Source organism: Erpetoichthys calabaricus, chromosome 18 (genome assembly GCF_900747795.2).
Source record: "Erpetoichthys calabaricus chromosome 18, fErpCal1.3, whole genome shotgun sequence".
In the NCBI taxonomy this organism is placed as follows: Eukaryota; Metazoa; Chordata; class Cladistia; order Polypteriformes; family Polypteridae; genus Erpetoichthys; species Erpetoichthys calabaricus.
Window position 1 is genome coordinate 28,374,625 of NC_041411.2, and position 16,244 is coordinate 28,390,868.

The window sequence follows — 16,244 nt, forward strand, 5'->3', positions numbered from 1 at the left end:
GGGTCTGGCGGGAACGTGCAGGTTTTTGAGCCCATAAACTGTCTCCCAAGAGCACGTGTGTGACTATATATATTTTATTTTATTTTTTTCTCCAGCTTTCTGGAGTTTTTTTTTTTGTTTTTTCTGTCCCCCCTGGCCATCGGACCTTACTCCTTTTCTATGTTAACTAATGTTGCCTTATTTTAATTTCTTATTTTGTCTTTTATTTTTCTTTTCTTCATTATGTAAAGCACTTTGAGCTACTTTTTGTATGAAAATGTGCTATATAAATAAATGTTGTTGTTATATATATATATGTGTGTGTGTGTGTGTGTGTGTGTGTGTGTGTGTAGACCCCTCACTGTTGCCCCAATGCAAAAAGAACTTAGTAATTTATCTCCAGCTGCATAAGAAAGGTGACAGTGATATCTATAAATAAATGGCCAAAAGACTGGTCTCTACAACAAAAAAAAAATTCTTAATCATGAATATAAAAAAACTGAAATGCACACAAATTTTCATGTAAAATAACTTGAAATAATAGTAAACTAACAAAAAAAAAATACAAGCTGCTCATGCATTATTCAGTAGGTCTCCTATTCTTCAAACCAAACCCAAACAGCAATGTGCTGACCTTTTATGCAACACTTAAGTAAGAAGATAGAGAGGAGAAAAAATATATAAATATAAATAAATTCATTTATCATATTATAATAATAGTCCTGCGGTGGGTTGGCACCCTATCCAGGATTGGTTCCTGCCTTGTGCCCTGTGTTGGCTGGGATTGGCTCCAGCAGACCCCCCGTGACCCTGTGTTCGGATTCAGTGGGTTGGAAAATGGATGGATGGATATTATAATAATAATAAAGTGAATGGAGTGTTCAAAGTTTGTGGTAGCTACCAGGGCCGGATTTATATGAAGAGAGGCCCTAGGCTATTCCACTTATGAGGCCCTTTCACCTTCCATTTTTAAGTTTGTAAATTACATGAGAGATAATAAAATTTTGCTAACAATTTGAATGTAGGCCCCTCTTGATCTTGAGGCCCTAGGCTGAAGCCTAGTCAGCCTATAGGAAAATCCGGCCCTGGTAGCTACCTATCATTGGCTCACTTTGGAGCTCAGATGAAATGAAGACAAAGAAAAAAATAAAGAAATATCCTTTACTTAACGGCCTCATTGTTGCCAACAAGCTGCATTTAGATCAAGACAATAAAGATGCACGATTCCTAAAAGCGCTTTAAACTCCTTAAGCCCATTGTCCAGACTTGAACATTTCCGGTCTATTTAAGAAAATCTTCTTTTCTTTCTTGAATCCCATGCATAACTGCCTTGAAGAACAGAAATTAGTCTACTAATAAACATTTACCTATATGTAAAATAAATAGTTTTTGAACACTGTAAATATATATATATGGTTGAAATAGTTTGCATTATTTGACAGTAAACTATTTCAACCATTCTATGATCTGCTTCTCACAACTGAGGGCACCGTGGCGGATGTTAGCTGACTTGCTGACCAACCACAAGCGTTACCTGGTAGGTAACCACCCATACAATCAGATTGTGATTCAAACTACGAATGCCGTGAATATAAATATATATAACATATATATTGTAGCAGTAGGGGGCACTAGTGCTCCCTTGAACATTCAGGTACCACTCCAAACACCAGGTAAAAGTCCAATACTTTTTAATTTTCTAATAATAATATGCACAAAGCACCCTCCACTGTACACTACTCATACAAATCACTAATCAATACAATAACCAATCCTCCTCTCCCAGACGCGTTGCCACCCTTCCACCCAGCTCAACTCAGTGTCTGGGCTTTCTTTCCCACAGTCCTTTTATATCCCCTGACCCGGAAGTGGTTCCAGCCCAACAATCCATAAGTCCTCGTCACTTCCGGGTCAGATTAAAAGTTCTTTTCTTCAACCCGGAAGCACGTCGTTCCTTCCGGTCATGTGATCATGACGCACTTCCGGGTTATAGGGCACGTAGCACTCTAAGCCTCCCTACAGCGGCTCCTGGTGGTCCCCACGGTATCCAGCAGGGTTGTTTATAAAAACTACAATGTCCATAAGGCCCTGCTGGAATTTGGGGACCTTCCATGCTGCTGGGAGGGCTCCATCTGGCGGCCTGGAGGTGTGGACCGGAATATTTGGCCGGCCATCCCTCACAATATATTATTTTTCATAACAAAAATTTAAATAACCTTCTAGGGTGCTACATATGTATAATGCAAAGTTGACTCCCTCACTTATCAGCATAAACATGATCTCCCATTTTGTTAAAAAGCTGAAATTTGCTAGGATGGTACATCTAGGGCAGCAGGTTTCTACTAAGAAGGGGCATTTCAATATAATAACATTTGGGATAAAAAAAAAAAACTAAAAGCCTTGATGGATTTGATTGAAATTTGGTGGCATTATAAAAAAAAGATAATCAGCCAACACATATTATTTGTTGACATTTATTAATAGTATGCAAATTAGTATGCTCTAGGCTTCACTGAGAATGAGCTTTATGCAAATGATGGGCTCAGCAGAAGTGATCGACAGGCCAAGTGAATGGCACCAACATCTAATAAGCTGCACAGATGACTGAAGATGGGGTGGTGTCCTGGACAGGAAAAAAGAGATGTGATCACATTGTGAAATGAAAAGAGAAAGTTCAGAGAAGCTCAAAGAAGATGCACATCTCAATGGTTAGCAAGTGCTGTTTTGTTTTGCTGTTGACTGCCAGCACTCTTAGATGCATAACAGCTCTCATCTTAGTTATCTGTTCCACTCTGTTGACTTCAATCCCCAGGTCAGATTGCTGAAAACCAAATCACTCCTCCATTGTGGTGTTTAAAACATTAAAAATGAAACACTCCCATCACCAACATACCCCCCCAAGCCACCCCCCCCCCCCCCACCCCCTTTGATTTCAGTGCTGCAAACTCCAAAGGAGAAATATCAGTCTTAGAGAGTGGCATTTGAATTTCACCCCTCTACACCCCTAACTCTTCACATTAATACTTCAGTGTAACAAATAGGGTACCAAAACGTATGTACTGTATATCCACTTAAGATACTATTTTATATTTTTGCATATACATTCACATCTGCAAACTTTAAAGGGGGACTACATGCAACTGATGAAAAACATGTTAAGAAATACTGTATGAGTGGACTGTGTAAACAAATAAAAATCATAAACATCTGATAATGATCATTATATACTCAAATTTCACATTATTTCTACTGATAAAATGTTTCAGTACCAAAGAAAAGACTTTGTGTTGTGAAATAACCGTCAACAAAAGACAAGTCACTAGGAAAAGCAGAAAACAACAGAAGTTGATCTGATGCAGGCATCCTTTACTCATGGACAATAGTGTATAGCATGTTCAAGAGTAAGTAGCTCTAGTGACCTAATACAGTAATATTATTATTATTACTCATTTTTGACTGTTGCCTTTATCCAAGGCAACTTACAACATTTGAGATACAATTGGTTACATTTCTTTTGTTTTTCTAATTGGGGCACAGGCAAGTGACTGGCTCAGGGTGACAGAGTGTCAGCCCAAACCTTTAACCACTACACCACACTGCCTGCCAATAATAGTAGCCTTTGGTAAACAAAACAAAAAAAATGTTTTATATACAGATACACCTGACTAACCAGTGACACTGTAAGGCACCCATTGCATTATAAAATTTCCCAGGTTAATAAAGTATCTATCTATCTATCTATCTATCTATCTATCTATCTATCTATCTATCTATCTATCTATCTATCTATCTATCTATCTATCTAGGTGAAGCACAGCTAGTATATAACTATACAGTACATATATACATTGTTTGTAACACTTAGGTCATTACTTTTTCACTCGTAGTATTAGCTACATTAACTTTGAAAGACAGGTAAGAGAATAAATTTGAATATATTTGACATTTGATTTCTCTTGCCCTATGTGTTCCCTCAGCATTCCTCTTACGCCTTTCTTCGGTATCTTTGTGTGTCTCAACCTCTCTTACCCAGCACTTTATCTCTTGATTGTGTTCCTGTAAAGCCTGCTTCCCTGATTCTATATAGGAAACAACTACACATTATAAAAATAGTAAAACATTATTATTATTATTCATTCCAAATTGTCCTAGGTATGCAGCACGGTGACACAGTGGTAGCGCTGCTGCCTCACAGTTAGGAGACCTGGGTTGCTTCCCGGGTCCTCCCTGCGTGGAGTTTGTATGTTCTCCCGTGGGTTACCTCCGGGTGCTCCGGTTTCCTACCACAGTCCAAAGACATGCAGGTTAGTTGCATTGGCAATCCTAAATTGTCCCTAGTGTGTGCTTGGTGTTTGTGTGTATGTGTCCTGCGGTGGGCTGGCTCCCTGCCCGGGATTGTATCCTGCCTTGTGCTCTGTGTTGGCTGGGATTGGCTCCGGCAGACGCCCGTGACCCTGTGTTAGGATATAGCGAGTTGGAAAATGACTGACTGACTGTCCTAGGTATTTGACATACTAATATGAGAGCGTTGTGGAAAAAGTAAAATGTATTCTACTTAAACCTGTTATGTATGCTACAAGTTAAAATAAAATTGGTATTGTAAACAAAATTTAAAAAAAAAAGACATCACTCAACGAGGTAGTGGCAAACTGTGCTGAAGGCGAACACGGCACGTTCGGATGACAAGGAATAGTAGACTACATTTCCCATGATGCACCGGATATCCGCGGCAAGTGCGCAAGCTCTCCGGTTGCCTGTTTGTTTGGCGATGACGGTGGCAGCAGTTTTGTCTGTCGGGGAGTGTCTTTCACTTTGTAATACTAGGGTGGGGGAGTTGATTTAAAATCTATAACTGGACTCTTCAAAACCTTAGAGACAAGTTTCGAAAGTCACGGTTCTATCGGATCAATTGGAGTTGGAGCTCGCCAGCTGTCCAAGGTCTCGTTATAGAAAAACCTGGTAGGCCCGGTGAAGAGAAGAGGATCCCTGGGCTTACGCATACATGAAGATACAGGCCAGGAAGAGGACCTTCATGAGCCGGCAAGTGTCAGAAGTAAACTGGAATAAAAACTTACAGTAAAGATACGAACCTGTAGATAAGGATTCGCAGTTAATGAGTTTCTCGGTTCCATTTGCCAATTTCACCTTTACCATTCACCCGGACGGTGTGTGAAGCTGGACCGACTTAGAAGACCGAAGTTATTTGTATGCCTTATTTTTTGCTGTACTATTGTTGTCCGTCCGTTTTGTTCTTAGAAGACATCGTTTATGCCTCCTAAAACCATTTTTATAACTCAATAAAAAGGCAGTATTACAAATGAAAGAACACGTGGATCGTTTCCTACAGGAACAGCTTGCTTTAGGAGCCAGTTAAAAGCAAACGAAAGATTCGTCAGTGAAAAGTGAGAGCTGCTTAACATCCGTTTTTTATTATATATATATATATATATATATTTTTGTACAGCATGAACTGCACGGTTTCAGCCTGACAAGAACCACCGTATGCTGGATATTGTCTGTTGTGAGTTTACATCATTTTCGCCAGCCTCCCGAGTTACTTAAACAAATATTACTGACTCCCAAGCAACGCCATTTACAAGAGAAGGTGGCCGGCCATGCCTTTGCTCCAAGGTTACCTTTTAGCATGCATGTCAGTCAAGTGAAACTATAGTAACGAACAAGTTTTTGTAATATGCTGAACAGGAATTGTATTTTTGAGCCCAGTGACAAGTACAAGTGCTTTCTGTATATGCCGCATCATTAAAACAAAGTTGGCCAATAAAAAAAAAAAAACAAAAATAAAATGAACCGCTACCTGCCTGTTGCTCGCCAGCATTTCATTGCTGCCCTTGCCAGTACCAGTGTGGTGGTCAAGGCCCTTTGTGCCACAGTCATCCTTCTTTACCTGCTGTCTTTAGTAGTGAACACAGTTTATATTTTAGGAGTAACACCTGGATATCTTTTCCCTCCTAATTTCTGGATCTGGACTTTAGCTACCCACGCTTTGGTTGAAAGTCATGTTTGGGATGTGGCTATCAGCTTGTGTACAATAATTGCAGCCGGAAGACTACTTGAGCCTCTTTGGGGAGCTCTGGAACTGCTCATTTTCTTCGCAGTTGTTAACACTTCAGTTGGTGTCTTGGCTGGATTCTCTTATTTACTTACATATGTTGCCACCTTCAATCTGGACTACTTATTTTCTGTGCAGATCCACGGCATGTTGGGTTTTTTGGGTGCTGTACTTGTAGCACTCAAACAGACTATGGGAGATTTAACAGTCCTACGTGTGCCCCAGATTCGACTTAAAGTGGTCCCCATGTTGGTGTTGCTGGCCTTGTCTCTGCTTCGTCTCACAACATTAACTAAAACCACTGCACCCCTTGCATCATATGGCTATGGCATGCTCTCCAGCTGGGTATATCTACGATTTTACCAGAAACATAGCCGTGGGCGAGGGGACATGTCGGATCACTTTGCATTTGCTTCTTTTTTCCCAGAGATTTTGCAGCCAGTCGTTGGATTTTTGGCTAGTGTGATACACAGCATCCTGGTCAAGATAAAAGTGTGCCGCAAGACTGTAAAGCGCTATGATGTGGGAGCACCCTCTTCAATTACAATCAGTTTGCCAGGGACGGACCCACAAGATGCAGAGAGGAGAAGGTGGGTATCTCTCATTCCCTCAGATGCCTTCTGAACCTAGCAGGTGGTAATAATGCCTTTGGTTTGGTTGACTTTCAGCATGTACTTTTTAATTAACTGAAAAATGGATCTTCTTGTTTACTATGGGACATTCTTACTAATAGCTGTATATCATTCACCGTGTCTGTTTTTGTCCTGGTGCTCTCAATCCCTAAAAATGCAAATGGCAAATCTTCACTGCCCAGTGATGGATAGGCATTGTGTGCTGCTGGGATAGTTGGTGGTTTTTGGTGATGATAAAACTGGATTATTCAGAACAACTTCAAAGCAATACACATGTGCAGGCCTGTTAAGTGACTTGTTTGGGGAGCTCGGCTGTGGCAGCAGGCAATCGGAACTTGTGTGTTCAAGTTCATTTTGTTAGTAGTTATGTTCCACCACTTGCATAAAGCAAACTTACATACATTTAGTAGTAAATTGTTCAGAGTTCCCTTTTGGAAATTTTTAAATAATATGGCTCACTGTGACTGGAGCAGCCAAGTCGGAACTTTTCTTTCTTTTCAATATTACTTGCTTTATAGTCATACCAGTGTGTGTTCAGAGCAAAATGTTTGTACATATTTATTTATTTATTTGAGTTTCTGTAAAAAGCCAAATTTCCCCCCCAGAGACAAATATAGTTCTATCTTTCTGTCTTAGGCCAGGGGTTCTCAAAGGTGGCCCGGGGTGCCCACAGGTTTTTGTTTCAACCAGATTCACAGTCCGTGACAACTGGTAACACTGATCTCATTCTCTTTTCTTTAAAATTTAGAAGTATTTCTGTTTTGGGTATAGATTTAAATGCTTGGCTCTTTTTTGTTTTTTTTATTATATTTTTCCCTTTGCTATCTTCATTGTAAACAAGCAGAGCAGACAGACAGTCAGGCAAACAGCACGGAATTGTGAAAGGCTGCAACTGCTTTAGCGACAGTCTCACTAATTAGTAAATAATGGATCAATTAAACAGAACACCTGGAAAATTTGAATGAAAGTCAATATGAAAATAATTGTTTTAGGGAATAATGTATTTTTTTTATAACTGCTTAGTACATTTTAATGAAATGTTGTTATCAAACTTCCATCCATCCATTTTCCAACCCACTGAATCGGAACACAGGGTCACGGGGGTCTGCTGGAGCCAATCCCAGCCAACACAGGCGCAGGGCAGGACACACACACACCAAGCACACACTAGGGACAATTTAGAATTGCATGTCTTTGGACTGTGGGAGGAAACATTACCAAACTTAGTTTTCTTATTTCTATATTGTTCCCATAACACAGAATCTGGGAAATAACAGTTCACTTAATTAGCTCAATTAGAAACAGTAGCTGGTTGGAATAAAAACCTGCAGGTACAGTGAGTCCCCAGAGCCTCTGTATTAGGCCGTAAAGAAATCAAGTTGATATTGGAGTTAATGACAAAATAACAAAATTGTAGAAACGTGACAATTCTTCAGAGAACACATGTATTTAAAATCACTTTCATTTAGTAGTAAACTGTTTATGATTGTGCACTCTATGCTGGGCATAACACACAATCCAGTTCAGAGTAGCTCAGGCCAAAGCCTGTACTGGTAGCCTTGGGGGCAAGGCAGTAATCGGCTCCATGCAGGAAAGTCATCAGTCATGAGACCCACTCACGGAAATAGCCACACTGACACTGGGCCATTTTAAACTCCCCTTCTAGCCTAACACGTTTTAGGGATTTAAGGTTAGTTGGCATCCTATGAATAAGTATGGGTGTGTGCATGAATATTCCATGCAGTTGATTTGCACGCCATCCAGGATTGGTTCCTACATTCCAGTCATTGCTGCAGGGATTGGTTCTGCCTCTCATGGTCCTGAAATTAATTAGGTGGTTTAGAGTTGCTGCCTCACAGATTGAGCATCCTGACATTATTCATGTGGAGTTTGCACATGCGATGTGTGTCTGCAAGAGGTTTCCTCAGATGTTCTAAAAGGCAAGTTGTGTAGGTTGACTGGTTATTCCAAACTAACTCTGTGTGGGGATAAATGTGAGTGATGTGCAGATCTAGGCCAGCACTGATACCCATGTTATACATCTCTGTTTCTCAGGCTAAGGAGTGAGAGATGTGGAGGCATTGGTGACCTCAGGGTCCTTAAGGTTCACTATCATTCCAGATCTCTGGTGATTGCACCTGTTGTTGAGACTTTAACGGCTTTAGGATTATCTGTTGGCCATTGTCTCACAGACTTATATTTAATTTTTCTAACTCAGCTTAACCCTTCACTGAAACCCCTAAGTTGACTCCCACCTTCCAGAGAAATATAAGATTCTAGACCAAGTCAATATTAAAAAGTTATAACGTACAAAGACAAGATTAAATGCATAATATAAGTAATAAAGAAAATAACATTCTTACAACAGCTCAGCAAGGATAACGCAGATTCAGATTGTATTCTCTGTCTTTCAGATCCCATTCTGTTTATATCAGAAATTTCTGCTCTAAATTATTTGGATCCCTGGATTTTCCCTTCTGATATAGTATAATATTTCTTTGGAACTGTAAAGCCTTTTTGATGTCTAACAACCCAACACATAATTAAAATATACCTTTCTTTGCATAAATAATATTTCCTTATTTCTGTTTTTACTTGCATTTGTCCTAAGCATCATACATAATATTATTTAAAGAAATTATTGTGAGTCAAAAGCTCAAAGTTCGGCTTCCTGTGTTTCATTTGACAGAGGATTTGAAGTTCAAAAGAGTCCTGTTTGGAGCAGGACTTGACAGGAGCTGTTTCTTGGGGTCGTCACTGATCCCCGTGTCCTCATGTTCTGCTCATTGCCTAATTTTCTGATTTTTTTTCAACATAATTGCCACTTCATGATTTGCCAGTTTCAGTCCTTGATTATCTCTCATGTACATTTCTGGCCCGATTTGGTTCTTAGATCGAACATTCACTGGTGGGCCAATGTGGCCTGTTTTCTTAACAGGGTTACCCTGTGACCCTGATTGAGAATGTTGTGTTACCCTGATAGCTGATCGGGCAGCCTGTGAAACAATATTAAAACTTAAGCTGCGTTATTGTTATAAGCCATATTTGATTATGGCACTTGCGTTAAATAATACATTGTACACCATTTGTTATCCTCACCACCCCAGTGTGTGACCCTGAGCTAGTAAATTAACATGCCTGTGCTTCAGATATTTAAATGCAAATAATTCAGTTACTGGCGCTGGGGAAATGTAAAATCTTCTAAAGTCATCATTTTAGAACCACTCGACTTAGGGTTATTGTAGACCCAGAAGGTAATTAGTATGCCTGTTTTTATTTTCTTTTTAGAATTTAATGGGTTTTTTTTGTGATTTTTGACATTGAGTTTAATGTATGTTTTTATGCTCTTGGACTGGGTTGGTGTCACAGAAGTGATTGGGAATTTCTGCCTGATTGTAGTACATGTATTTATGCTCCACCCAGTTTCTGAAGATTTTAATAAGGCATGCCTGTCAAGTTAAATGTTATTTCCAAATTCATTATTATAGTGTTTGACATTAAATTAGTATCTCCTGTAAAGTGCTGCTGTGTCCAGAATAGCATTCCTTTAAGGAATTTTTCTTTCTCTGGTGAATGCAAAATGCATCTGTCCCATTCATTTTGAGTTGGGTAAAACACAAGACACAAGTTATTAAGTTCAGTCCAAGAACTGTTCTCCTCTTATAGCAAAGGTCAGCCTCTGAGCTGATGTGGTATCTCTCAGTGCAAAGGTTGGGAATGTTGAGTGATAAAAACGGAGGCATTACAAGCATTATAGATTTGAAAAGCTGCAAGGATTTTCTTTTGTCCATTACTATTGACAAATGGAGATTAGCAATGAAGAGAGAAGTTTAGCATGAAGTCTGATTGAGCTGTCCTTTTTTTCCATCCTGCCCATCTCATTTGGGGTAATGGGAGCTAGTGCCTATCCTGGCATTACTGCCCATGGATTCCATGATTCCACTTAACGAGCACAGTTTCTCAGGCCAATTTAGTGTTTAGTCAGAATTTTAAAAAATCCTGAGTGGGACCAGAATTTTCAAATTTACAGATTTACCAAGTTAATATCTGTCAGTATTCAGCTCTATGTTTAGGCCAGCATGAAGCAAGTGTCACTTTTTTATATTAAGATGCACTGTACCTTAGAAAAAAACTGCTTTGGAAGAAAAAAAGATACAAATACTGGCTTCTCAGGTCCCTAAAATGTTGTCCTGTAATAAAGAAAGGAGTTAAATCTTGAAAGTCAGCATTAATAAGTTGACTTTTAACTGCTGTATCTCAAAGTATAAAAGGGCAACAAAATGATAAAGGTTAAACAAGGCTATCCTGCCTGTGCAAAGATCATTTTGCAGTGCTGAAGCCAGATGAATGGGAAATTAATTTGTATCACGATGTAATAACACTTTCAGCAGTTATTTTATACAGTGAAGCATAAACATGTCTTGAAAAGAACACTTCCCTTTGCTACAGTTAATTACAGCAGCATTAAACCTTCAGTGTATTCAGTAATTTGGGGCAAAAGGCAAAATACTCCAAAGTCAACCTGTTGTTAGAACTAATTGGGGGCAAAGTGTACTAGTGCAAGTGCATCTGCCTCTTGGAATAGAAGGATGGGAGCTCAAATATATGCATAATGCAGATAATAATTACATATGTTTTATGGTCACCATCTCACTAATACACAGCATTATCACTTGGATATTAGACTTTTTGTCACATCTCCCTGTCGCTCCTACTGACTGCATTGTTGTAAAACCGAATGGGTGGGGAGTGTAAGTGTAAGCAGGATGGCAAAAATGTGGATTTTAATGTCTTACGTAGTATTGTTGCAAAACAGGGTTTAGACATTTTTGCCATGGACTGACTCTTCATATTTTAAAATTGTGCCATATTTTAGCTCCAGTTACAGACTTCTGAAAAATGTCCTCCTTGCTCGTATTGGTTTAGAATCATTGCTTTTTGCTGGTTCATAAGTCCATTTATGATATGTCTAAAGTCATCCTGGCCAATTAAACTATGCGAGTGCCCTCTTTGTTTTTCTCTAAAAACAGATGCATGTTTTCATCATGTGCCAAGAAATGGGGAAAGACTGTTGTAGCAAGATAGGAACAATGGTAAAAACTATTTGAAAAAAGGTGCTTAGTTGGATGTTTGAAAACAAACTGTATTAAAAAGTCAGACCAGGAGCAAGCAGAAAACAGTACGTGTATCTGCATTTTATGTCATCTGCTGATTTTAACCAGAGGAGGCAGTACGCTCAAAGATAAAATATATATGGAAAGTGCAGGAGTCATGGGGACTGATACAGACACGTCAAATGTTGTGCAGCTCAACCACTTAAAATGGATTAGGATTCAAGGATTTGATTTAACTGCCCACTTACACAAAGGTAAATTACCAATACATAAATCACAGAATATAGCAAGAATAATATAAATTAAAAGTGGTTAAAAACAGAGAGAGAACAATTTTTATTTTTAATGAAATGGGAATAAGCTGAACATAACAGACAAAAAGAAAAATTAGATAAATGTAAATTTCCCATAAACAGGTCAGAGAAATCTTGAAATGCTTGACCAGACAAGTAGGTACTTAGTTTAGTTTTAAACAATTGCATGATTGCATTGGTTGAACTGAAAGTGGTAAAGAACTCCAAAGTTTTGGATCCAAGTAATTGCAGACACGGTCTCTCAGTCTTGTGCCTGCAAGATGGACATTAGCTGAGCAGGGTGCTCTACTTGGCAGATTTGGCCGAATTAATTCTTCTAAGTAGGTTGGTAAGCGGCAATAAAGAGCTTTAAAAGTCAGCATTAAGATTTTAAATTGTATTCACTGATCAATAAGGAGCTACGGCAAAGAAGACCATACAGGGGGAACACTCTCTTGCAATTATGTAAATGTCAATAAATGTGCTGCTGAATTTTGAATCATCAGAATTTTTTCCAGAACACTCTTGGAAAGACTACTGTACAGAGTACAACAGTGGTCAACACTTGGAAAAAACAAAAAGCGTGATTAAGAATCTTGGTAGCAGGAAAAAATTGCGTCCGCTTACTTGCAAGAGATGTTTGTAAGATGAAAATTTACAGATCTGCAGGCAGATTGTATACGAGTTTGAAATGATAGTTCAGAATCAAACATAACAATTCAGGGTTTTTTCTCACATGCCTCACCGTGACTTGCCATTGGTAAGTTTGAGTTATAATTTATCATCACATAAGATGCCACTTGAATGGCTAGAGTTGTTATTGTCAGATCAGGTCAATTTTTTAACTTCATTTTTTTTTTTTTTATTTTATTCCAGTGCTTGACTTCTGCCTCACTCCACTGCAAAACTTTAAAAATTATAACAGAAAAGCAGCTAAGCATTAATAAGCACCGGACAGTTAACTCATCATATTAATAACTTACTATCCAAGTCTTGTAATCCTTTTCAAAGCATGCTCTATTGAAACTATGAGAACAAATTCTACACCACTCCAAAAAATTATGAGGACACTTAATCACCACAGCCTAACACCAAGTCAGTTAAGCTTGAGGGATATCAGTCTTGATTCAGTTTGTATCTATTAAATGAAAGACGTGTATTAACGTTCGCATGACATCACATTCCACTTTTTATGTTTTCAACTTTCTGTATTTCAGATTTTTATTTTTTTGGGGGTGAAGATGTTTTTGAGTCTTACAGCTGTTGGTGTTGTAATTTGGATGCACAGTATAATTTCTTTACCAACTCTGTGTATACTGACATTGTACGTTCTGCCCTTGGTGATACTTAGGCCACCATAGGCCTTTACTTATTGGATATGTATACTGTGGATACTTAATTTAAAACAGTAATAGCAGAGAAAAACTGTCCTATTTTTTGTACAGCTTCAAAACAGTAAAACTAGAAATATTACTTGTAGATACTTTGTAACTGTGCTTTTTTTATATATTCTTGGGCACAGCCATCAGCAGTGTGTCTGTCTGCAGAGAGAGTGTCGAGCTTGCTGAGAGGTTTACCTCAGCAGTGACATTCATGTCTCTCGTGACTCTTCCTATGAAGTCAGTAGACGGATTGGGAGAGCATGGGGGGGTTCATGAGGTTGCTGGAAAGGGGGGTGTGGTGCTCTCGATATCACTGCAAAAGGATGAAGGTCCAAGTCTTTAGAGTCCTAGTGCTTCTTGTTTCTCTATATGGGTGTGAGATATGGACGCAATTCAGTGACCTGAGACAAGGACTTGACTCCTTTGGTACTGTCTCTCTTCAGAGAATCCTTGGGTACCGTTGGTTTGACTTTGTGTCGAATGAGCGGTTGCTCATGGAGTCCTGAATAAGGCATATTACCTGCATTGTGAGGGAGCATCAGTTATGGCTCTACGGCCATGTGACACGATTTCCCAAAGGTGATCTGGCTCGCAGGATCCTCACTGTTGAGTGGCTGGACCAGGCCAAGGGGACGCCCACGTAACACATGGCTGCGGCTGATAGACGGTCATTTCTGGAGGGTGGGACTGGACTGCTTGTCTGCCTGGGGGGTTGCCAACCAGGATCCCAAGCCGTTTTATCGTGGGGAGGGTGCGGCAACGCTCCCCAACCTCACCTCACCTCAGTCTTGGGCATTTGCTATGGTTGCATTAAAACTATAGTATTTAAGCATTAAAAAGTTTTACATTCATTAGTCATATGCATAAACATTTATCCAAAAAGGCAAGTTAATGTTTCTAAGGGTCTGTTTATGACACACATGCAGGTTTTCCATTCATTTATTCTTCTCCACATTTGGTTAGCACACTTGTGTTGGCTTGTTATATATTAAACTGTTTTTTGTGCCCGTCTGCAGGCAGTTGGCTCTCAAGGCCTTAAATGAACGTTTGAAGAGGGTGGAGGACCAGTCAACATGGCCCAGTATGGATGATGAGGAGGAAGAAGAAGATGAACGCAACAGAGCAGACATTCCACTTCTTTCGACACGTGAGACCCCTGTGTCTGCTGGAGGCAGCACAGGAAAGAACAGTGATGTTCAGGAGTCTAGCATCATCAGCTTTGAAGATGCACCTTCCCAATCCTAACACCGTACTTAATGATGCAAAAGGCCAATCCCACTCAACCAGCTGCCACCCTTCAGAAAGACTGTGCTGCTCCACGTGGGACCGTGTACATGCTTGCATGCATGTACTCATAGGACTGTACAACGGTGTTTCATTCTGGCAGTACTTAGCAGGTAGACGTCTCAGCCTACCATACAGTCTCCCTGAATTGCCACGCAGCCAGCAGGAATACTTCCTGGGCGACGTCTGTGTTACAGAAAGTTAAGCTTCAGTGGATGCAAAGTGCACATTAGGAAAGGGGGCCGTTGTATTCACCATTTGTGCAAGCATCTAGTTTCAACAATGTCTGATTTGTAAGCTCTTTTGTTCTGTACAACACAATTTTTATAAAGTTCTAGAAACAGTTGATTACACCATTTCCTTTGCTTTGTTCAAGTGCTTAAAGATCTCTTTGTACTTTAATCATTCTTTGAAATTGTGAACTATGCTGGTTTCTTTGGATAAACTTTTTATATTAAGAGTTCTGTACACTTGCTGTTTCTTCCATGCTTGTGAGGCATGGCTGGAGTTCTCACCCCTTCCTTCGGTCCAGGGTGATGTAATTCTTATCCAGGCAAAAGCCAAAGTGGTCATCCCGCCCTTTTGAATAGCCTACGATGGCCTCTATTTGCACTGACGGTAAGACGCTTCATTTACTTGCCACTGCTAAGGAGTGGTGGAGGGCCATAGGCTGTGCTGCGCTGTGTTAGCCTTCTGGACCAGTCTCACGCTCTCTTCTTGGTCATTTTACTCAAATCAGTTTTAGGGCATTTTGAAACACACTGCAGACTGAAGAATGTAATTCCATTTTTACTTAAAGAGTTTAGAAATAAGCAAAAGAGGTGCTTTTTTTGTTGTTTTTGGCAAGAAAAATTTGAACCCCTTATATGATTAGTGCAGTGTTTTCAAGTATGCTCACTAGAAATGGTCCCAAAATGTATTTAATTTTCATTGTCAGACTTAGAGACTGGTTCAGATCTCAGATTCTTTTGTGTCAAATGGAATAAAGATATCAAATTGCTGTTTAAGATCCCTCAGAAACTCAGTAGGCGTCTAACAATTAAGAAGTCCACTTGTTTTATGGCTTTTTTTTCTTTTCTTGGGGCTTCTTTAAACTGAAATGGGCCGGGGGAAACAAAGCGTTGTTTTTATTCACTTATGCATTAGAACCAGCAGTTAAACGACATTTGATTAAACAGTGAGTAATATGAAAATTCTTGTAATATCACATTTTTTCAGAATGGTGTTTCAAAGTGCTTTATGGTAATTAAAAATCATAAAAATAAATTGGAGGGAAACTTTTTGTGTTTGTGCTCTTTTCGTTTGGAAGTGTTATTGAGGCAGGAGCTCTTAGGTGCATTGTGTTGATCTTCTTTGTTTTTTTTCCTTAAGCGGCTATAACCAAGAGAGTGTGCTGGGTGGCACTTTGGCACTGTGGTTTGTTTCAATGGGGTTTTGTTACTGTGAGGAGCTTCATGTCCTACCAGATCTGTGCTCACCCTCTGGCCTAT

General features: G+C 39.5%; 1 protein-coding gene across 1 annotated transcript; it reads left to right on the top strand.

Annotated features, from left to right (window-relative positions):
• The first annotated feature begins 4,709 nt into the window (after positions 1–4,709).
• On the top strand, positions 4,710–16,034 carry tmem115 (transmembrane protein 115). The gene is made up of 2 exons (XM_028824285.2): positions 4,710–6,639; positions 14,487–16,034. The coding sequence occupies exons 1-2, from the start codon at positions 5,783–5,785 to the stop codon at positions 14,713–14,715; spliced, it is 1,086 nt and encodes a 361-aa protein (XP_028680118.1). The 5' UTR covers positions 4,710–5,782; the 3' UTR covers positions 14,716–16,034.
• Positions 16,035–16,244: the final 210 nt, after the last annotated feature.